Source organism: Anomaloglossus baeobatrachus, chromosome 4 (genome assembly GCF_048569485.1).
Source record: "Anomaloglossus baeobatrachus isolate aAnoBae1 chromosome 4, aAnoBae1.hap1, whole genome shotgun sequence".
Taxonomy (NCBI): domain Eukaryota; kingdom Metazoa; phylum Chordata; class Amphibia; order Anura; family Aromobatidae; genus Anomaloglossus; species Anomaloglossus baeobatrachus.
The window spans coordinates 382,321,555-382,343,978 of record NC_134356.1 but is presented as its reverse complement, the minus strand read 5'-3'; the positions used below and the strand labels follow the sequence as shown (position 1 = coordinate 382,343,978).

Below are 22,424 nucleotides of genomic sequence, written 5' to 3'. Positions count from 1 at the left end.
AGAAGCCAGGGAAGGAGGCTGCGAGGAGGACGCAGGGGAGCCGGCCAGGTCCAGGGAAGCTGTCGGGCGCCGGGATCGGGGGCCCGGAGCCCTGGGACGGACGGAATCCGGTGACTGGGGAGCGGAGAGCGTGGCAGGTGAGCCGGGGAACGGGGGTGAGGACCCGGGGAGCGTGACAGTACCCCCCCCCCCCACGCCCCCCTCCCCGCAACCGGGACATGAAGGCACGGATAAGAGGAGTGCCCACGTTCTCCCTGGGCTCCCAAGACCTATCCTCAGGACCATACCCTTCCCAGTCCACCAGGAAGAACTGTCGACCTCGTACGGTCTTCATGGCCACGATATCCCTTACCGCATAGATGTCATCATCGGCAATAGGAGGAGGGGCCGGACTGGCAGCAGCGGAGAAGGGACCAAGGACAACCGGCTTGAGCAGAGAGACGTGGAAGGAGTTGGGTATCCTCATCGTGGCCGGGAGCTGTAGCTTGTAGGATACCTCATTGATCTTGCTGAGGACCTTAAACGGCCCGATGTAGCGAGGACCCAGCTTGTAGGAAGGTATCTTCAATCGGATGTACTGGGAAGCAAGCCAGACCAGGTCACCAGGAGAGAAACACGGAGGATCCAGACGTCTCTTGTCAGCGTGTTTCTTCATCCGCTGGGAAGCGCGCCCAAGGGACGCTTTGACAGAGTCCCAAATGGTAGCAAAGTCACGAACTGCAGTATCAGCAGCCGGAACATCCGATGAAGGGGATATAGGCAACGGGACGGAGGGTTGAAGTCCGTAAACTACATGGAAGGGAGATTTGGAGGACGACTCACTGATGTGGTGGTTATGTGAGAATTCAGCCCAAGGTAGAAGCGTGGACCAGTCGTCGTGATGGGCGTTGACGTAGTGACGTAAGAAGGAGGTCAAGATTTGATTGACCCTCTCCACTTGGCCATTAGACTGAGGATGGTAAGCAGAAGAAAAGTCCAGAGTCACACCCAGATGTTTGCAGAGCGCCCTCCAGAAGCGGGAGGTAAACTGAGTTCCTCGGTCGGACACGATGTGGGATGGGAAACCATGCAAGCGGAAGATGTGATGTATATAGGCTTCCGCGAGTTCCTGAGCAGAGGGCAGTCCAGCCATAGGGACGAAGTGAGCCATTTTGGAGAACCGGTCCACCACGACCCATATGACTGTGTGTCCAGAGGATAATGGCAAGTCCGTAATAAAATCCATCGCTATGTGTTGCCACGGAATTGTGGGTATCGGCAGAGGCAGAAGACGGCCATAGGGCAGGTGTTTGGGCGTCTTGTTCCTGGCACAAGAGGAGCAGGCAGAGACAAAAGCAGCGACGTCCGTGCGAAGGGATGGCCACCAATAATGGCGTACAATCGCACCCCATGTTCTCTTCTGGCCTGCATGACCGGCTGTTTTCGAGGCATGACCCCAGTGTAACACCTTTTGCCTGTCAGTCTCAGAGACATAGGTCTTTCCGGGCGGTATCTGGGCCAGGGTGACAGGGGCCACCGGAATAATCTTGCTAGGAGGGATGATAGGCTGGGTAGTCTCTTCCTCCTGCTCCATGGGCATGAAAGACCTAGACAAGGCATCCGCACGTACATTCTTGTCTGCGGGTCGGAAATGGAGCTGGAAGTCGAACCTGGCAAAGAATAAGGACCACCTGGCTTGCCGTGGGTTCAGTCGCTGAGCGGACCGTAGGTATTCCAGGTTCTTGTGGTCCGTGTAGATAATCACGGGGTACACTGCTCCTTCCAGGAGGTAGCGCCATTCCTCCAGAGCCAGTTTGACCGCCAATAGTTCTCGGTCACCGATGGTGTAATTACGTTCAGGTGCAGAGAAGCTCTTGGAGAAGAAACCGCATGTAACCATCTTCCCGGAGGAGGACTTTTGCATGAGCACTGCTCCGGCTCCCGAGGAGGAGGCATCCACCTCCAAGGTGAACTGGCGGTTTAACTCCGGACGGTGGAGTACAGGAGCGGAGGCAAATGCTCGCTTCAGTGAGCAAAACGCGGCGTCGGCCGCAGGTGACCAGTCCTTTGGATTAGCCTCCTTTTTGGTCAAAGCGGAGAGAGGAGCAGTCAGGGCAGAGAAGTGAGGGATGAACTGGCGGTAGTAGTTGGCAAATCCCAGGAACCGTTGGATTGCCTTTAGTCCAGAAGGGGGAGGCCAGTTGAGTATGGAGGACACCTTCTTAGGATCCATTTGCAGTCCAGTACCCGAGATGATGTATCCCAGGAAAGGGAGAGAAGACTGCTCAAAGACACACTTCTCATATTTGGCGTATAGACGATTCTCTCTCAGTCGTTGTAGGACCAGCTGGACGTTCTCTCTGTGGGTCTGGAGGTCCGGAGAGTAGATAAGGATGTCATCCAGATACACTACTACACAGACGTAGAGGAGGTCCCGGAAGATGTCGTTCACCAATTCTTGGAAGACTGCTGGTGCATTACATAGGCCGAAGGGCATCACGCAGTATTCATAGTGCCCATCGCGAGTATTAAACGCGGTCTTCCATTCGTCCCCAGAGCGGATACGAACTAGGTTGTAAGCACCCCGAAGATCCAGTTTGGTGAACACACGGGCTCCTCTGAGCCGGTCGAACAATTCGGGGATGAGCGGCAGAGGGTACTTGTTCTTTACGGTGATCTGATTCAGACCCCGGTAGTCGATGCAGGGGCGTAGGTCACCCTCTTTCTTCTTAACGAAGAAGAAGCCCGCTCCCGCAGGAGAGGAGGATCTCCGGATGAATCCCTTAGCCAGGCTCTCTGTGATGTAGGTAGACATGGCCCTGGTTTCGGCTGGGGACAACGGATATATCCGTCCTCGAGGTGGTGTTGTTCCTGGGAGCAGGTCGATGGCACAATCGTAGGGACGGTGTGGCGGAAGTACCTCAGACTCCTTCTTGTCGAAAACGTCTGCGAAGGACCAATAGGCCGAGGGCAGTTCCGGTAGGTTCTCTGGAACCGGAGGTCGTCGGATGTGTGGTATGGACTTCAGACACTTCTCATGACAAGAAGGGCCCCATCGGGTGATTTCGCCAGTACCCCAGCTGACTGAGGGTTCGTGTGTCCGCAACCAGGGAAGTCCCAGCAGGATTTGATGGGACATGTGTGGAAGGACGTAGAGAGAGATGTTCTCGGTGTGCAGGGCACCGATACGTAGTTCGACCGGTCTGGTGACCCAGGAGATGGTATCAGAGAGGGGTCTCCCATCCACAGAGGCTATCACGAGGGGTTTGTCAAGTGGAGTAACAGGCAGCTGGTACTTGTCCACCGTGGCCTGCTGAATGAAATTGCCTGCTGCCCCGGAATCGAGGTATGCCTCAGCCGTGAACCGTGTCTCTCCCGTTGACACTTGCACAGTCCACATAACCGGGTCTGAGAGAGTCCCAGCACCTAGGGTGGCCTCTCCTACCAACCCTAGGCTTTGGAGTTTCCCGGCCTCTCTGGACAGGCGCGTAGCAGGTGTGTGCCCTCTCCGCAGTAAAAGCAGAGGCCCTTGGCGAGCCGCTCTGCTCGACGCTGTTCAGACTGTCGTACTCGGTCAATCTGCATGGGCTCGTGGACGGGAATCCCAGCTGTTGATGACTGAGGTGCGGAGGGCTTCTGGGGAGGTGAGGAATGCCGTACCGGTCGTCTCTCACGAGACAGCTCTTTAGAGCGCTCCTGAAAACGAATGTCCACTCGAGTAGCCAGGGCAATCAGGGCATCTAGGGTGGAGGGCAAGTCACGACCCGCCAACTCATCTTTGATGCGACTCGAGAGTCCCTCCCAGAAGGCGGCTGTCAGGGCCTCATTATTCCACCCGAGTTCAGAAGCCAAAGTGCGGAAACGGATGGCGTATTGGCCCACCGTCAGTGTTCCTTGACGTAGGCGGAGAAGTGATGAAGCAGACGCGGAGGCGCGTCCCGGCTCGTCAAAGGTACTGCGAAAGGCCTGCAGGAACTCTCGAAGGTTCTTGGTCACAGGGTCCTCCTTCTCCCACAAGGGGTTCATCCACGCCAGTGCCTCGCCCTCTAGGTGGGACATTATAAAGGCGACCTTGGCTTGGTCGGAGGCGAATAGATGTGGCAGCTGCGTGAAATGAAGGGAACATTGGTTGATGAAGCCCCTGCAGGTCTTGGGATCTCCAGAATAACGAGGTGGTGAAGCCAACCGGAGTTGGGAAGCACCCGACGAGGCTGCCACTGGTGCGGGAGCCGTGGATTGTCCATTGGAGGACCTGGGTGCCGCAGGCGTCATGGATGCTTGTAACGTGTACAGGCGGGTGTCCACGGAGGTCATAAATTGCAGCATGCGGGTCTGGACTTCACGCTGGCGTTGGAGTTCCTCTTGCAGGGCCAATAGTGCTGCAGCGGGATCCATGGCCTGATCTTACTGTCACGGCCGGGCGGTCGGGCAGACCCAGGAGGTGGATCCACTGGACCGAACTCTCTGAGATGGTGGGAGGGAGTCCGGCAGCTGAAGCACTGATGGGCAGTAGAACAGTCCGTGCAAGTGAAGGCAGCGGAGGAGTCCCAGGGACCACGGAGTCACAGAAGGTGGTCTTGGTGACGTAGCTCAGGTTCGGAGGCCGAGGTGATATCAGGCGGGGTCCGGAACCTCTGGAGCAAGATGACGGGTCACCGCAGGGATCCGGGATGGTACGGACTGTCAGATGGCAGACGGACAGCGTGCGGGGATCAGGACACGGCAGACTGGATGGCGAAGCAGGCACGGCTCTACAAAGAGAGATAGGTGAGTACGAGCACAGTAACACCAGGAGACCTGACTCCTAGCTCAGGGAACACGAAGATCAGGCCCCGCCCCCTTGGACAATGACCCCTTATATACCCTGTACCTGTGCAACCTCATTTCCTGTTAATGGACGCTGGCCCTTTAAGAAAGGGTCAGTGACCGCGCGCGCGCGCCCTAATGCGCATGCGCGCCGCCCGGGTGCCAGAAGCCAGGGAAGGAGGCTGCGAGGAGGACGCAGGGGAGCCGGCCAGGTCCAGGGAAGCTGTCGGGCGCCGGGATCGGGGGCCCGGAGCCCTGGGACGGACGGAATCCGGTGACTGGGGAGCGGAGAGCGTGGCAGGTGAGCCGGGGAACGGGGGTGAGGACCCGGGGAGCGTGACAGCTATATGGGATAATTGAATGTATGCATCGGAAACAGATTTCTTAACAGTAAGCATAGAGTGTCCAACCCCTTTAATGATGGTGCTAATATTTCTTGTATTAATAACAGCAAGAGGTTTTCTGCTTTGGAAATTTATCTTTTAACTCCTTAAAGGAAACCAGTGAGAAGCATCAGCTTCCCCAAAACATTTATATGGCTTGGCTGTGTAGCTAAACCAGTCAATCCCTTTATGACCCCAAAGCTCATCCAGTGAAAAATTGCATTATAAAGTACTAAACATATTCCAACAGAATTTGTTGTACATGACATCCTGAAAAGCTCACGTTATATAGGGATGTCTTGTGTCTGTTCTTCAGAGTATCTCTCCCAGACCATAGGGCACCTGACCTTCTCCCGCTAAGCTGCCTGCTTTACATTTATGATGGTCCAGGTTTGAAACACTGTTCATTTTTGGTATATGGTCAACAGCTTTATAGAAAATAGTTTGGCCACTTGCTCGAAACGTGTAAACTTAGACTATTATTTTACTTTGTTTTTATATATTGATTCCTGTGGATTTGTGGAAGATGTTAACCAACTTCATGCATATATGATAATCAGTCAGCCACTACAATAGGTCGTGTATTAACTTCACATAAATATGTTACCAAATATAGTAGAATTCATTTAGGTTGATGTATAAATGACAACACACTTTACCCAATTGCAATGAGTAACAGATTTTTTGCAGTCGGCCTTTGATGACGGATGTGTGCATTGTTATACAGACATAAAGCTTCACCATATTATATTGTTTTGTTAAATGTCATTTACCAAAGCTTTTCCATGTGCTGGTGGGATGATGAAGTGAAGGATTTCTCTGTATTGTAAGATGCAATTATAATAAAAAAAAACAAATATATGACTTTATACATACTTTTCTTTGTATTTCTTTTCATAGCTAAGTATTATAGCATCTTTGTCTTTAAACTGGATTTAAAAAAAAATAGCAAGTGCATTCAAGAGTATATTTTGTCCTTTTATCACAGCATGGGCAATATTATTCCTTATGTAGTTTACTGCTTCTGGTGGCAATAAATAGAAAATGTCTCACCATGGAAACTTTAATTCATTCAAGCTTGTTGAGAATTTGAACAGCTTGATTTACTTTTTCAAGTTGCAGCTCAAAGCAATGTCTCATAGTTATTGTGCAATTTCTCATCAAGATAGGCCATGAACAATCATTTACTTTCTTCACAAGTCTTTAAGAGAAGCTTATTTGTGTCTCATTTTGGAGAAAGTTGCCAAAAATGATAGGTTAGAGTTTAGTAGCACACTTGATTATGGTGCAAACAGCACATGAAAAGTAGTATAACATTCGCTTATTATTGCTTTATTGTATTCCTGTCCAGGTAAAACCCAGGTCATGGGTGAAATCAAAATTGCCCTGAAAAAAGAAATGAAGACAGATGGAGAGCAGCTGATTGTGGAGATTCTGCAATGCAGAAATATTACATACAAATTTAAGTCTCCAGATCATCTGCCAGGTAAGGTGAAGAAGTACTAAAATTGTTGTTCCCTTTTTTAGCTTCGGTAGCTTTAGAAAAATGAGTATTTCTTACCCTCTACTGGTCCAGTTCAAAACTCCCTGTTACAGCCTCGGTCTCTGTTGTTTGTCTGAAGAAGTGACTATAAGGCTATGTGCCCACGTGTGTGCGCTCTGCACCGCAGCGTTAAACTCACTGCATGTTCGCTTCAGAGCGCAGCTGAAAAGCTCCATTCTGAAACTTTTGTGACTGCAGAATTCATGCGCTCTGGATGCTGCCTCTCCCTATAGACAGAATGGAGACAGCATGCAAAGCGCACGAAAGAAGTGACATGTTTCTTTTTAGAATGCAGCAATTTGGCAGCATGCAAATCGCTGCGTTCTAAAACGCAACGTGGGCATGGATTATGCACAATCTTCATAGATTGTGCAGGGGACGCAAGACGCATGCAGTTATGCTGCAGTGCAATAGGCAGCGTAACTGCATGCAAATACGCAATGTGGGCACTAGAGATAAGCGATGTTCGAGGCTCGAGGTTCGCCAATTTCATTTTCGAGTGATTTTGGGGGGTGTTTGAGAGGCTCTACGAACTCGAGCCTTTTGCTAAAAGCTCGACAGTTCGAGTAGCGTTCGAGAACGGTTCGATCAACAAAAAGCCTAGCTAGTTACTGGCTGGCTTTTCACTGTAATAGTGTGAGTGACTGTGAATCACGCTATTATCAAAATTCAGCATTTAGTGTGCGGGGGGGACAGGGTTTAGATCAGTGCTGCTGCTGAGTAATGAGACAATGCCGATCGACATTTTTTTTTCCCCTAATCGCGCGTACAGTGGGGCAGGCCAGGCTGTCAGCAAATCACAGAGATACACACTGCAAAGTTGATTTTTGCCAGACAAGCAAGGGCATGTGGCATAGGCTGTGCATGTCACATGTCCTTGCCTTATAAGATACGGCCATTTTCCACGTCGCCGTCATTATCTGTCTGCTGCGTATGGGTGACAGTCACTGCTCCCGCTGCTGCTGTGTGCTCTATAGAGATACAGTGCAATTTACCCAGCGCTTTAGGGAATAGGGACTACTGGTTATTTCAGCCCTTTTCAGGGCTGATTTACAGGCATTCATAGCCATAGCTGCTAGGCAGGTCCGTGCAAATGCTGTGTAGGACTTTAGATCACAGCGTCTGACTACCTCAGCTCAGGCAATTCCTTGCTGCATTTTTTGATTAGCAGGGATAGAAAGTGAAGCTTCCTTTGCTGCCCACTGACCCACAGCACCCGTGCATTCTACCCACCTGCCCATTTTTGCCACACTATTTTATTTCCCCAAAGAGCTGACACTTTTTGTGCCATCCTAAAAGTGTCTGGAATACTAACTTAGTATTCTTTTGCTGTCCACTGACCCACAGCACCCGTGCATTCTACCCACCTGCCCATTTTTGCCACGCTATTTTATTTCCCCAAAGACCTGACACTTTTTCTGCCATCCTAAAAGTGTCTGGAATACTAACTTAGTGTTCCTTTGCTGTCCACTGACCCACAGCACCCGTGTATTCTACCCACCTGCCCATTTTTGCCACGCTATTCTAATTGCAAACTGTGCTGCCACTGTTAGGGGCATACTAAAATTTACTGGGATACTACCTTAGTGTTGCCTTGCTGGCAATCACGGTACATCACCTGTGCATGGTACACACCTGTCCAATTTTGCTACGCAAATCTAATTGCAAACTGTGCTGCCACTGTTAGGGGCATAATAAAATTGACTGGGATACTCAGTGTTGGTTATTCAGCTGTCAATAAAGCTAGACCACCTCTGCATTGTACACACCTGTCCATCTTTGCTACGCAATTCTAATTGCAAACTGAGCTGCCACTGTTAGGGGCATACTAAAATTCACTGGGATACTACCTTAGTGTTGCCTTGCTGGCAATCACGGTACATCACCTGTGCATGGTACACACCTGTCCATTTTTGATACGCAATTCTAATTGCAAACTGTGCTGCCACTGTTAGGGGCATACTAAAATTTACTGGGATACTACCTTAGTGTTTCTTTGCTGGCAATCACGGTACAGCACCTGTGCATGGTACACACCTGTCCAATTTTGCTACGCAAATCTAATTGCAAACTGTGCTGCCACTGTTAGGGGCATAATAAAATTGACTGGGATACTCAGTGTTGGTTCTTCAGCTGTCAATAAGGCTAGACCACCTCTGCAATCTACACCACCTCTCCATTTTTGCTACCACATTTTAAGTGTCCAATCTTGTTGCTAACAAAATGAGTGGCAAAAGGACAGATGCTGGTGGAAAGGGGAACAGACGTGTTGGAAAAGGAAAAAAAGTTTGTGTCCGTGGGGTAGGTGGGAAAGCTACATTAAAATCTGCTGAAGAAAGGCCATCTTCCAGAAAAAGTAAGATGTCTACTACTTTCCATGGACAATCGGATGTGCTACCTTTTTTACGGAACCGAACAACTGTAACAAAAAAAGAACATGCTAGAATGGATCTCAAGTGCTCCAACAAGTGCCCTCTCCTCTACCTCAACTTCAACATCCAAAAAACAACAGTCCTCTGAGTTGTCACCCCAATCGCACTTGCTTTCTCCCAGCTCTTAAGTCTCCACCCGCCCTGCAGAGTATGGTGTGACAGAGATGGCTGAGTCTGCATAGCTGTTCAGTCACACTATACCCTGGGAATCAGAGGTCTGCTCCCAAGCTACAGTGAGTACAGACCAGGAAATGGTCTGCAGTTATGCCCAAAAGCTTTGTGACTCAGATTCAGGCCCTGATGACCAAGTTTCTGAGCATAATGTAGACCCTCATTCCCAAACTGTAACACCTGTGGGTGGAGACAATGAAGAACATACTGATGATGATGAGACGCAGATACCTGATTGGGATGACAACTTAACTATTCAGTCAGGGCAGGAAGAGATTAGGTCTGAGGGCGAGGGGAGTGCAAACACAACTTTTGATGATGAAGTTATAGATTGTACTTACTGTCAACCCACAGTCAGGCACTCGAGGAGGTCACCAGAGGCGGTGGAGGAGGATGCTACTGACGACGAAGTAACCTTGCGCCTTCCTGGACAGAGTCGGAGTACTGGAAGCACGTCAACAACTGCTTCCTCAGCCACAACTCTGCCTCTGAGCACAAGTCGGGGTGGCTCTGCAGGTCGCATGGGCTCTAAGCCTTGCCTAGCCTAGCCTGGTCCTTTTTTGACATCGCAAAGGATCTCCCAAATCATGTGATCTGTAAGATTTTTCACCAATCTATAAGTAGAGGCCAAAACCTCACCAGTTTGACAACTTCTTCCATGAATCGTCACATGAATAAAAAGCATAAGTCCCCATGGGAAGCTCACCGTGATACAATGCGGGCTAGCGGAGAGGGCCAACCACCGTCTGCCCCTTCCAGTGCATCCGTGCGCTCTTCATCCTCTATGACTGTGGGGACAGCTGTCACACATGTTTTTCCACGCAGACCTTCCACCTCTTTAACCGCAACAGGCAGTTTGCTTGGCAGGTCGTCAGTTGTTTTGGAAGGGGAAACAAGTGCTGGTGTAGAGCTCTCTCAGTCATCAAGAGCACCAAGTTTGGATGAAGGCAACATCATGTCTCCGCCTGCACTTTCCTTACAGACCTGCAGTTTGCCAGGGACACCCTACTCCACACCATCTCCAAACACCAGCCAGGTCTCAGTCCCTCAGATGTGGACCAATAAAAGGCCATTTCCTCCGAGCCATGACAAAGCTAAGAGGTTGACTTTCACCCTCTGTAAGCTCTTGGCTACCAAAATGCTGCCTTTCCGCCTGGTGGACACAGAGAGTTTTTGAGACCTTATTTCAGTTGCAGTGCCCCAGTACCAGATGCCCAGTCGCCACTACTTCTCCAAGAAAGGTGTGGCTGCGCTACACCAGCATGTCGCACACAACATCACCGCTTCCTTGAGCAACTCAGTGTCTGACAGGGTGCATTTCACCACCAATACTTGGACCAGTAAGCATGGACAGGGGCGTTACATGTCGCTGACTGGGCACTGGGTAACTATGGTGAGAGATGGAGAAGCATCTGCTGAACAAGTCTTGCCGTCCCCACGAGTTGTGAGTTAATCCTCTGTATGTAGAAGTTCCTCCACTGCTTCTGCCTCCTCAACCTCGTCTGGGTCCTCCACCTCTGCCCCAAGCCTGCCTGGTCAGGCCACCTGCGTTGTAATGGCGCACAAGGAATCCTACACACCTCCTTACTATGCTGGCAGCAGAGCTCAACTGCATCAGGCGGTCTTTACCTTGAAACGTCTTGGAAATAAGAGTCACACAGCTGAGGAGTTGTGGTCAGCTCTTGCGAGCGAGTTTCTTAAATGGTTGTCTCCACTCAACTTGCAGCCAGGGAAGGCCGTGTGCGACAATACTGCAAACCTGGGTGCGGCCATTCACCGGGGCAAGGTGACACACGTGCCTTGTATGGCTCACGTGTTGAACCTTGTTGTCCAACAATTTTTAACCCACTATCCCGGCCTAGATGGGCTTCTGCACAAGGCACAGTCACTCTATGCTCACTTCCACCGTTCAACCGCCGCAGCTGACCGACTTGCATCGCTATAGAAGTCTTTGGCCTGCCGGTTCATCGCCTGAAATGCGATGTGCCGACATGCTGGAATTCGACTCTCCACATGTTGCATTGACTGTGGCAGCACCGCCGAGCCCTGGTGCAATACATTATGACGTATATCCTGGGCCAACGAGATGCATAGGTGGGGCAGATCACACTGCTGGAGTGGTCTCAGATCAAGGACCTATGCAACCTTCTGCACAGTTTCGACATGGCGACGAATATGTTTAGCGCTGAAAATGCCATTATCAGCATGACAATTCCAGTCATTTACATTCTGGAGCACACGCTAAACAGTATTCGGAGTCAGGTGGTGGGACAAGAGGAAAGGGAGGACATACAGGAGGATTCATATGCACAAGGGATACCAACATCTACAAGGTCCAGACGTTCAGCTTCACCAAGGCGGCAGGCATGGGACTAACAAGGGTGTCATCCTGGGGAGAGTAAAGGCTGGCGTATTTTGGAATGTGCTTGATGCAAATCTTCCTGTCAAGTTTGCAACTGGGGCACAAGTGATGCTCCTGAAGGGGTGTCTGTGGGGCCCAATTTTTGGAAAAAGGGAGATTCTGCTTGGAGTCCGCTTGCTGTGTTTTTAAAAACGAGACAAGATGAACAAGTCTTGGTTCAGCAAAGACTTTGCTACCTACCCCGGTGTCATCCTGGGGACAGTTAAGGCTGGCGTATTTTGAAATGTGCTTCATGCGAATCTACCTGGCAAGTTTGCAACTGGGGCAAAAGTGATGCCACTGAAGGGGTGTCTGTGGGGCCCAATTTTTGGAAAAAAGGGAGACTCTGTTTGGAGTCCCCTTGCTGTGTTTTTAAAAACGAGCCAAGATGAACAAGTCATGGTTCAGAAAAGACTTTGCTACCTGCCCTGGTGTCATCCTGGGGACAGTTAAGGCTGGTGTATTTTGGAATGTGCTTGATGCAAATCTACCTGTCAAGTTTGCAACTGGGGCACAAGTGATGCCACTGAAGGGGTGTCTGTGGGCCCCAATTTTTGGAAAAAAGGGAGACTCTGTTTGGTGTCCCCTTGCTGTGTTTTTAAAAACGAGCCAAGATGAACAAGTCATGGTTCAGAAAAGACTTTGCTACCTGCCCTGGTGTCATCCTGGGGAGAGTTAAGGCTGGCGTATTTTGGAATGTGCTTGATGCAAATCTACCTGTCAAGTTTGCAACTGAGGCAAAAGTGATGCCACTGAAGGGGTGTCTGTGGGGCCCAATTTTTGGAAAAAAGGGAGACTCTGCTTGGAGTCCCCTTGCTGTGTTTTACATGATTTTAGAAGGGCATGACATGCCTATATATGTGTCTCCTCTTTTAACTCATCCAGCTGTTTTGTTTTCGCCTGAGTATATGTCCTTGTCACTTTCCCATGTGTTTGTGGTGTCTTGGGAGTTGTTTGTCACCTTTTGGACACCTTTGAAGGTGTTTTCTATGTGTTTTTATGTGTTTGTGTTTGCCTCCCATTGTTTTCAATGGGGTTCGAGAGGTTCGTCGAACGGTTCGTCGAGCTGAACTCGAACGCGGCCTTTGTTCGACGAACCAAACCGAACTCAAGCCTTTAGAAGCTCGCTCATCTCTAGTGGGCACATAGCCTTAAAATGATACAGCTAATCATTGAGCTCAGTAGCCCCTAAAAAGTTCCAAAAAGCTGGCTCTGGATCAAGAATGGTAAGTAATATTAGGTTGTTTTTATAGCTACTGTAGCCTATAAATGTCACAAGGGACTATGTGGATATCAGGAAAAAGGGGCCTCTAAGCTGACCTGCCGGCTAGGGGGCCCTGGCTATCCCTATTCTCAGAAATACCCCTACTGCTGGGGATGTCTGAGTCTCCATCCTGGCTCGGCTCCTGACCAGCTCTGATCTTATACCCCTATCCTCTGAGGGGCTGGGACAGGACTGTGATTTAACTCACAGAAATAGACAAACAGGGGAAATCAAATTTCTGTCACACAGCACACACACACAGAGGTATAAGACAACAAGAGATAAGGAGGAAAACAAGAGTGGAAACAACAGGATGACGAGTAACTCCACAACAACACCAAGCACAAAGCAACTCTTTGTTCAGCAAGTCTGGGATACCACAACACAGACCAACACAGCAGAAACTATAGTTTGCGTAGGTAGAAGTTTTCCTCCAGCCTAAAAATGAGAGGAGCAAAAGTGATTGGCTTCCATACAACATGTGATCAAATAAAGAATTAATATGAACACTTAAAACCGGATCAAAGCAAGATATTACATGCACCTGATACGGTAGGCCAAATATATCCACAAAGGATGTCTCTCTGTTTACAACATATCAATGAGAACATCATGGCATCCCATCCCCTGAAGAAGATTAAAATACCTTCATCGAAATGTACGTCGGGCTATTTTGGGGCCTTCCTTCCGGATCAAAGTTATACCTCAGCACCTGTTGTCGGACGCTGGCTTGCCGAGTAAAGGGTATGATTTCTGCCCAGGCGTGATTTTCACATTACGTTTGTAAAAATTCTAGACTCACTATGAACTACAACAATATAGTGATATGACCTGACTGCATATCCATGGACCTGCCACTGGCCCTGATACAGTCACTATCTATTTGTGGTTTTCAAATGTTCCCTCTGTATTATATATGAATACAATTCTGTATGTTCTCATTGATATGTTGTAAACAGAGGGACATCCTTTGACGATATATTGGGCCTACCGTATCAGGTGCATGGACTTGCCACTGGCCCTGATACAGTCACTATCCATTTGTGGTTTTTAGAGATGAGCGAACCGGTCCCGGTTCGGCTCGAGGTCAGTTCGCCGAACAGAGGTCCCGTTCGAGTTCGGCTCGTCGAACGTTCGACGAACCAAACTCGAACTGCATAGGAAACAATGGCAGGCAATCACAAACACATAAAAACACCTAGAAAACACCCTCAAAGGTGTCCAAAAGGTGACAAACAACTCAAACACATGGGAAAGTGACAAGGACATATGCTCATGCGAAAACAAAACAGCTGGACAAGGAAAAAGAGGAGGACACACAGATATATGAGTATATGCAAGGAAACATCGATTCCATTATTGTGCAACTTGAGCCCTGCTCATTTTAGGCTTCCAATCTTGATAAATTGCCTGAGCTCGCCACGTATGCCTTGGGGATCTTGTCGTGTCCTGCAGCCAGCGTTCTCTCGGAACCTGTCTTCAGTGCTGCTGGGGGTCTGCTGGCAGATAAGCACACGTGTCTGTCCACTGACAATGTGGACATGGCTCTCAGAGGACTTTTCTTCCCCTGGGTCAGCCAGGGGACGGGAAAGGCAAGCGTATTTTTGAGAGTGCTTCATGCAAAGCATCTTTTTCTTTTTCAAAAGGGGGCTCAACCGATGCCAGGCAAGTGGGGTGTGTGTGGCCCAGTTAGTGGAAACGAGGGAGACTGTGGTTGGAGTCCCCTTGCTGTGTTTCTAAAAGAACCAAGATGAACAAGTCATGGCTCTCAGAGGACTTTTCTTCCCCTGGGTCAGCCAGGGGACGGGAAAGGCACGCGTATTTTTGAGAGTGCTTCATGCAAAGCATCTTTTTCTTTTTCAAAAGGGGGCTCAACCGATGCCAGTCAAGTGGGGTGTGTGTGGCCCAGTTAGTGGAAACGAGGGAGACTGTGGTTGGAGTCCCCGCGCTGTGTTTCTAAAAGAACCAAGATGAACAAGTCATGGCTCTCAGAGGACTTTTCTTCCCCTGGGTCAGCCAGGGGACGGGAAAGGCACGCGTATTTTTGAGAGTGCTTCATGCAAAGCATCTTTTTCTTTTTCAAAAGGGGGCTCAACCGATGCCAGTCAAGTGGGGTGTGTGTGGCCCAGTTAGTGGAAACGAGGGAGACTGTGGTTGGAGTCCCCGCGCTGTGTTTCTAAAAGAACCAAGATGAACAAGTCATGGCTCTCAGAGGACTGTTCTTCCCCTGGATCAGCCAGGGGACGGGAAAGGCACGCGTATTTTTGAGAGTGCTTCATGCAAAGCATCTTTTTCTTTTTCAAAAGGGGGCTCAACCGATGCCAGACAAGTGGGGTGTGTGTGGCCCAGTTAGTGGAAACGAGGGAGACTGTGGTTGGAGTCCCCGCGCTGTGTTTTACATGCTTTTAGAAGGGCATGACATGGCTTAGAGGTTGACTTTCAGCATCTGGAAACTGTTGGCTACCAAAATGCAGCCTTTCCAACCTTTTTAACCGAGGATTTTCGAGACCTTATGTCCATCGCAGTGCCCCAAGAGCCGATGCCCAGGCGCCACTCCTTCTCCAACAAAGGCGTGCACGCGCTACACCAGCATGTCGCACTAAACATCACTGATTCCTTGAGAAACTCTGTGTGACAGGGTGCTTTTCACCACAGATAATTGGCCCAGTAAGCATGGACAGGGGCGTTACATGTTGCTGACTGGGCAATGGGTTACTGTGGGGAGAGATGGAGAAGGGTCTGCTGTACAAGTCTTGCCGTCCCCACGAGTTGTTTCAATCCTTCTTCTGTATGTAGAAGTTAATACACTGCTTCTGCCTCTTCAACCTCGTGTGGGTCCTCCACCTTGGCGCAAACACTGTGTGGTCAGGCCACCCTTCCTTGTAACTGCGCACAAGGACTACCACACACCTCCTTACTATGCTGGCAGCAGAGCTCAATGCCATCAGGCGGTCAAAGTTTTACTTTGAAATGTATGGGAAATGTGAGTCACACCGCTGAGAAGTTGTGGACGGTTAGCTCTGGAGACCGAGTTTCATCAATGGTTGTCTCCACTCAACCAGCAGCCAGGGAAGGCCGGGTGCGACAATGATGCAAACATGGGTGCGGCCCTTCGCTGTGACAATGTGACACACGTGCCTTGTGTGGTTCACGTGTTGAACCTGGTTGTCCAGCAATTTTTAAAGCACTATCCTGGCCCACATGGCCTTCTGCAGAGAGCACGGTGTAACGCCTTCCTTGATCCACACACTCAGATGGGCTGTAAATGATAGGCTAGAGGGAAGCCACTCACCAAGCAGGACCCCTAGAACCCTGAATCCCTTTAACCCCTATACAGGGATTAGGAATTGCACAGGGCCCAAGGTGATTAATACCTGTGGAAGGCTGCAGTTCCAGAGAATAGTAGTCAGGCAGGGTCAAAACATTAATTGAGGAACAGGAACAGAATGGGACGGCCAGGACTTAATCAGAAAACAAGCAGAGGTAAAATGCGGATCGGCCAACAAGGTACATAAACAGCAAGCAGGAAAAGTAGTCAGGTAACAAGCACACAAAATCATAAAACTGAACTGGGGGTAAAAGCAGAGCTATGTCTGGCAGTGGTCTGCAGACAGGATTGGCATAAAAAAGGGTGTGGTGTCTTCCCATTGGTTGTAGCTGAATGATGGTATTTCATCTGTGAGATACCCACCAGCTACATTCAGCCAGAGATTCTGCATCTGTCAAGGTAATGCAGCCCAGTGGGTGAGCATAACCTGCGTCCACCTGCGCCGCTGGCATCGACTCCTCTCCCATCATCAGCACTATTCATGAAAGGAACACGTTGTCACCTGGCGACCAGAGTACAAATTGACGGACCGGACTCCGTTGGTGACTTAACAGCCGTGTGCGGCAATGATGCAAACCTGGCTGCGGGCCATCGTCAGGGCAATGTGACACACGTGCCTTGTATGGCTCACGTGTTGAACCTAATTCTCCAGCAATTTTTAAAACACCATCACGGCCTACATGGCCTTGTGCAGCGTGCACGCTCGCTATGTGCTCACTTCCATCGTGCGCACACAGCAGCTCAACAACTTTTGTCACTACAGAAGTCTTTAGGTCTGGTGGTTAAACGCCTGAAATGCGATGTGCCCACACGCAGGAATTTGAATCTGCACATGTTGCAGCGTTTGTGGCAGCACCGCCGAACCCTGCTGCAATACGTTATGACATATAGCCTGGGATAACTTGATCCAGAGGTGGTGCAGATCACGCTGCTGGAGTGGTGTCAGATCAAGGACCTATGCACCCTGCTACACAGTTTACAAATGTCGACGAAGATGTTTAGCACTGGCAATGTCATTCTCAGCGTGACAATTCTGGTCATCTACATGATGGAGCACACTGTAATTATTATTCGGAGTCAGGTGTTGGGACAAGAGGAAGGGGAGGAAGTACAGGAGGAGTCATATGCGGAAGGGATAACAAGATCTACGAGGTCCAGATGGTCAGCGGCACCTATGCGGCAGTCATGGTGAGGGAGAGGGATTAACAAGGGCGCATAGTATCAGCAAAAAGTGTTGAGGAAGGTGCAGGAGCCCATGAAGAAATGGAGGACGAACTGGCGATGGGCATGTAAGACTCAGCAGATGAGTGAGAGCTTGCTCACATTTCGGTTGTGCGAGGTTGTGGGGAGAGGGCAGAGGAAGGAGGCACGATTCTCACCTCTCTGCCACCAACACACCAAGGACTTGGTCCTCCTGGATGCACAAGACACATGAGCGCCTTCTTGCTGCACTATCTACAACATGACCCTCGGATTGTACGAATTCAAAGTAATCCAGAATACTGGGTTGCCACACTGTTAGATCCCCGGTACAAGACAAAATTTGGCAAAATAATTCCTGCCATAGAAATGGACGCACGTATACAGGAGTATCTGCAGAATGTGGTACGCAATCTTAGATCTACTTTTCCACTAAACACCAGTGCTGCACAGAGTGAATCTCAACGCTTTGTCATGGATAGGAGGAAATGGTCTTTTACTTGTCCACATCTGAGGGACCGAGGGCTGGCTGCTGTGCTGAGATGGCGTTGAGTACGGTGTCCCTGCAGAGTTGCACTTTTGGTCATATACCAAAATGAGTTGAAAAAGGACAGATGCTGGTGGAAAGGGGAACAGGTGTGTTGGAAAGGGGAAAAAAGTTTTGGTCCGTGGATTTGGTGGTTAAGCAACAGTAACATTTGCTGAAGAAACATCATCTGTTACAGTGGGACTGGCAGATTTGGATAAAGTGGTATATACTATGTTACCGCTATATAACGAAAATTAATAAGAAAAGAAAGAGAAAGGTATATATCCCCATCAGCAGTCAGTGTCCACCGTGCTCCCAGTTGGAAAAGGAGAGGTTGGCAACTAGAAGGTTTGGTGGAGGATACAGAGCTGTGTGGCTATGAAACTAATAGTAGCCTGAACCGAGTTAGACGCCATTTGGATCTGGAGACTGTGAGCACTGTTAGCGTCACAGGGTCCACATGCCCACCCAGCCCAGGAACTCCCTGTTAACAACACAGGGGCCATTGAGTACGCTGACCGTGTGCATAGGGGCACACCTGTGGACAGCAGGCGCATCAGCAGCAGCAGGCCTGTTAATGCCACTGGGCTGCACAAGCAGGACTGGTAGGACAGGAGCTGGTCTTAACCGTTCTGCGTTACCAACTGTGGTGGTGGCCTGCATCGACACCCTATCCTTGCCTACCTCTGGCCTAAAGCCGCAATGGGTTCAACACATGGAGGTGTGCTCTTTCGGAGCATAATAGAAGACTGCGCACCTCCTTGTTGGCTCCAGCCCCTTTTATAACCTGGGTCCGCCCCAAACCAGGGTGAACCACAATGCACCTCCTGGAGACAAAAGTAGAGTGACACGTCATGAGTGGCATAACTAGCGTCCTATTTGGAACCGCAACTTCAATGATGACCTCATGGCTGCCATGACCCAAACACCTCACCAGTCATCGTCTGACCATCAATAATGCGGTGACAAGTCATAGGGGTGGGCCTCTGCAAGCCATTTGGGAGGACACCTGATGCCCTGTGGTCTATATGGGACCCCCACATCAGGGGCAGGGCCAAAGAGTTCATTACCGGACCTAGTCTCTGATGCAGTAAGTGCCTGAGCATGCTCAGTAGCATGAAATACAGTCTCTGAAAAAAGACTATCAGCTTTAGCATGGTGTCTAGGCACAAAACAGGACTTAGACCCGGCACGGAATGCAAGCACCTGTGCAAAGAGGCTTTTCACACTTAGTGTGGGAGCATGCGCTGTATCCCGAAATGAAGACTTAGCGTCAGGAATAGCACAGTCAGGCTGAGCATACTCACTAGGCGAAACACTGTAATTAGGCTGCAGCTGGGGTAAATCGGCACACGCATGCACACTAGCTGCCTCTCCACACTTAGAGGTGGAGGGGAAATTGCTCTTGGAGATGCTGTCTATGAACAGAAGGAAAAGCTAAAGGAAGCCTGACTTTCTATCCCTCCGAATTATCAAATGCAGCAATGAATTCCATGAGTTTGCTATAACATTAGCGTAGCAAAATGTGCATGAAGGTGTCATGTAGAGGTGCTATAAATAGCTTGGCACCAGTGGGGCACTAATGGAATACAACAGCCAGTTCTATGATGCCACTAAATGGCAGTATTTTTTGCTATCATTATAGCTTATTAAAAACAGCAGGAGGGTGTCCTGCACAGGTGCTAGAAATAGCTTGGCAGCAGTGGGGCACTAATGGAATACAACAGCCAGTTCTATGATGCCACTAAATGGCAGTATTTTTTGCTATCATTATAGCTTATTAAAAACAGAGCAGGAGGGTGTCCTGCACAGGTGCTAGAAATAGCTTGGCACCAGTGGGGCACTAATGGAATACAACAGCCAGTTCTATGATGCCACTAAATGGCAGTATTTTTTGCTATCATTATAGCTTATTAAAAACAGAGCAGGAGGGTGTCCTGCACAGGTGCTAGAAATAGCTTTGCACCAGTGGGGCACTAATGGAATACAACAGCCAGTTCTATGATGCCACTAAATGGCAGTATTTTTTGCTATCATTATAGCTTATTAAAAACAGAGCAGGAGGGTGTCCTGCACAGGTGCTGCACATAGATTTGCACCAGTGGGGCACTAATGGAGTACAACAGCCACTTCTTGTATGCCACTAGGTACACTGACTGTTTGCTAGTATAATGGCTTAGTTAAAAAGAGTTTGAGTGTGCAATGCAGGCAGAGGTGCTGCAAATATCTTTACAATAGTGTGAATAGACAAAAGTACAATAGCCACGTTTAGGATGCCACTAGGTACACTGACTGTTTGCTAGTATAATGGCTTAGTTAAAAAGAGTTTGAGTGTGCAATGCAGGCAGTGGTGCTGCAAATATCTTTACAATAGTGTGAATAGACAAAAGTACAATAGCCACATTTAGGATGCCACTAGGTACACTGACTGTTTGTTAGTATAATGGCTTAGTTAAAAAGAGTTTGAGTGTGCAATGCAGGCAGAGGTGCTGCAAATATCTTTACAATAGTGTGAATAGACAAAAGTACAATAGCCACGTTTAGGATGCCACTAGGTACACTGACTGTTTGCTACTATAATGGCTTAGTTAAAAAGAGTTTGAGTGTGCAATGCAGGCAGAGGTGCTGCAAATATCTTTACAATAGTGTGAATAGACAAAAGTACAATAGCCACGTTTAGGATGCCACTAGGTACACTGACTGTTTGCTAGTATAATGGCTTAGTTAAAAAAAGTTTGAGTGTGCAATGCAGGCAGAGGTGCTGCAAATATCTTTACAATAGTGTGAATAGACAAAAGTACAATAGCCACGTTTAGGATGCCACTAGGTACACTGACTGTTTGCTAGTATAATGGCTTAGTTAAAAAGAGTTTGAATGTGCAATGCAGGCAGAGGTGCTGCAAATATCTTTACAATAGTGTGAATAGACAAAAGTACAATAGCCACGTTTAGGATGCCACTAGGTACACTGACTGTTTGCTAGTATAATGGCTTAGTTAAAAAAAGTTTGAGTGTGCAATGCAGGCAGAGGTGCTGCAAATATCTTTGCAATAGTGTGAATAGACAAAAGTACAATAGCCACGTTTAGGATGCCACTAGGTACACTGACTGTTTGCTAGTATAATGGCTTAGTTAAAAAGAGTTTGAGTGTGCAATGCAGGCAGAGGTGCTGCAAATATCTTTACAATAGTGTGAATAGACAAAAGTACAATAGCCACGTTTAGGATGCCACTAGGTACACTGACTGTTTGCTAGTATAATGGCTTAGTTAAAAAGAGTTTGAGTGTGCAATGCAGGCAGAGGTGCTGCAAATATCTTTACAATAGTGTGAATAGACAAAAGTACAATAGCCACGTTTAGGATGCCACTAGGTACACTGACTGTTTGCTAGTATAATGGCTTAGTTAAAAAAAGTTTGAGTGTGCAATGCAGGCAGAGGTGCTGCAAATATCTTTGCAATAGTGTGAATAGACAAAAGTACAATAGCCACGTTTAGGATGCCACTAGGTACACTGACTGTTTGCTAGTATAATGGCTTAGTTAAAAAGAGTTTGAGTGTGCAATGCAGGCAGAGGTGCTGCAAATATCTTTACAATAGTGTGAATAGACAAAAGTACAATAGCCACGTTTAGGATGCCACTAGGTACACTGACTGTTTGCTAGTATAATGGCTTAGTTAAAAAGAGTTTGAGTGTGCAATGCAGGCAGAGGTGCTTCAAATATCTTTACAATAGTGTGAATAGACAAAAGTACAATAGCCACGTTTAGGATGCCACTAGGTACACTGACTGTTTGCTAGTATAATGGCTTAGTTAAAAAAAGTTTGAGTGTGCAATGCAGGCAGAGGTGCTGCAAATATCTTTGCAATAGTGTGAATAGACAAAAGTACAATAGCCACGTTTAGGATGCCACTAGGTACACTGACTGTTTGCTAGTATAATGGCTTAGTTAAAAAGAGTTTGAATGTGCAATGCAGGCAGAGGTGCTGCAAATATCTTTACAATAGTGTGAATAGACAAAAGTACAATAGCCACGTTTAGGATGCCACTAGGTACACTGACTGTTTGCTAGTATAATGGCTTAGTTAAAAAAAGTTTGAGTGTGCAATGCAGGCAGAGGTGCTGCAAATATCTTTGCAATAGTGTGAATAGACAAAAGTACAATAGCCACGTTTAGGATGCCACTAGGTACACTGACTGTTTGCTAGTATAATGGCTTAGTTAAAAAGAGTTTGAGTGTGCAATGCAGGCAGAGGTGCTGCAAATATCTTTACAATAGTGTGAATAGACAAAAGTACAATAGCCACGTTTAGGATGCCACTAGGTACACTGACTGTTTGCTAGTATAATGGCTTAGTTAAAAAGAGTTTGAGTGTGCAATGCAGGCAG

General features: G+C 48.4%; 1 protein-coding gene across 5 annotated transcripts in view; it reads left to right on the top strand.

Annotated features, from left to right (window-relative positions):
* PCLO (piccolo presynaptic cytomatrix protein) overlaps positions 1-22,424 on the top strand; it is a 540,339-nt gene that overhangs the window by 480,810 nt on the left and 37,105 nt on the right. For all 5 annotated transcript variants that reach the window (XM_075345226.1, XM_075345222.1, XM_075345224.1 and 2 more), the window contains one exon: positions 6,520-6,654. In XM_075345226.1, the coding sequence (XP_075201341.1) occupies positions 6,520-6,654 (135 nt within the window). The remainder of the gene's footprint in view (positions 1-6,519; positions 6,655-22,424) is intronic.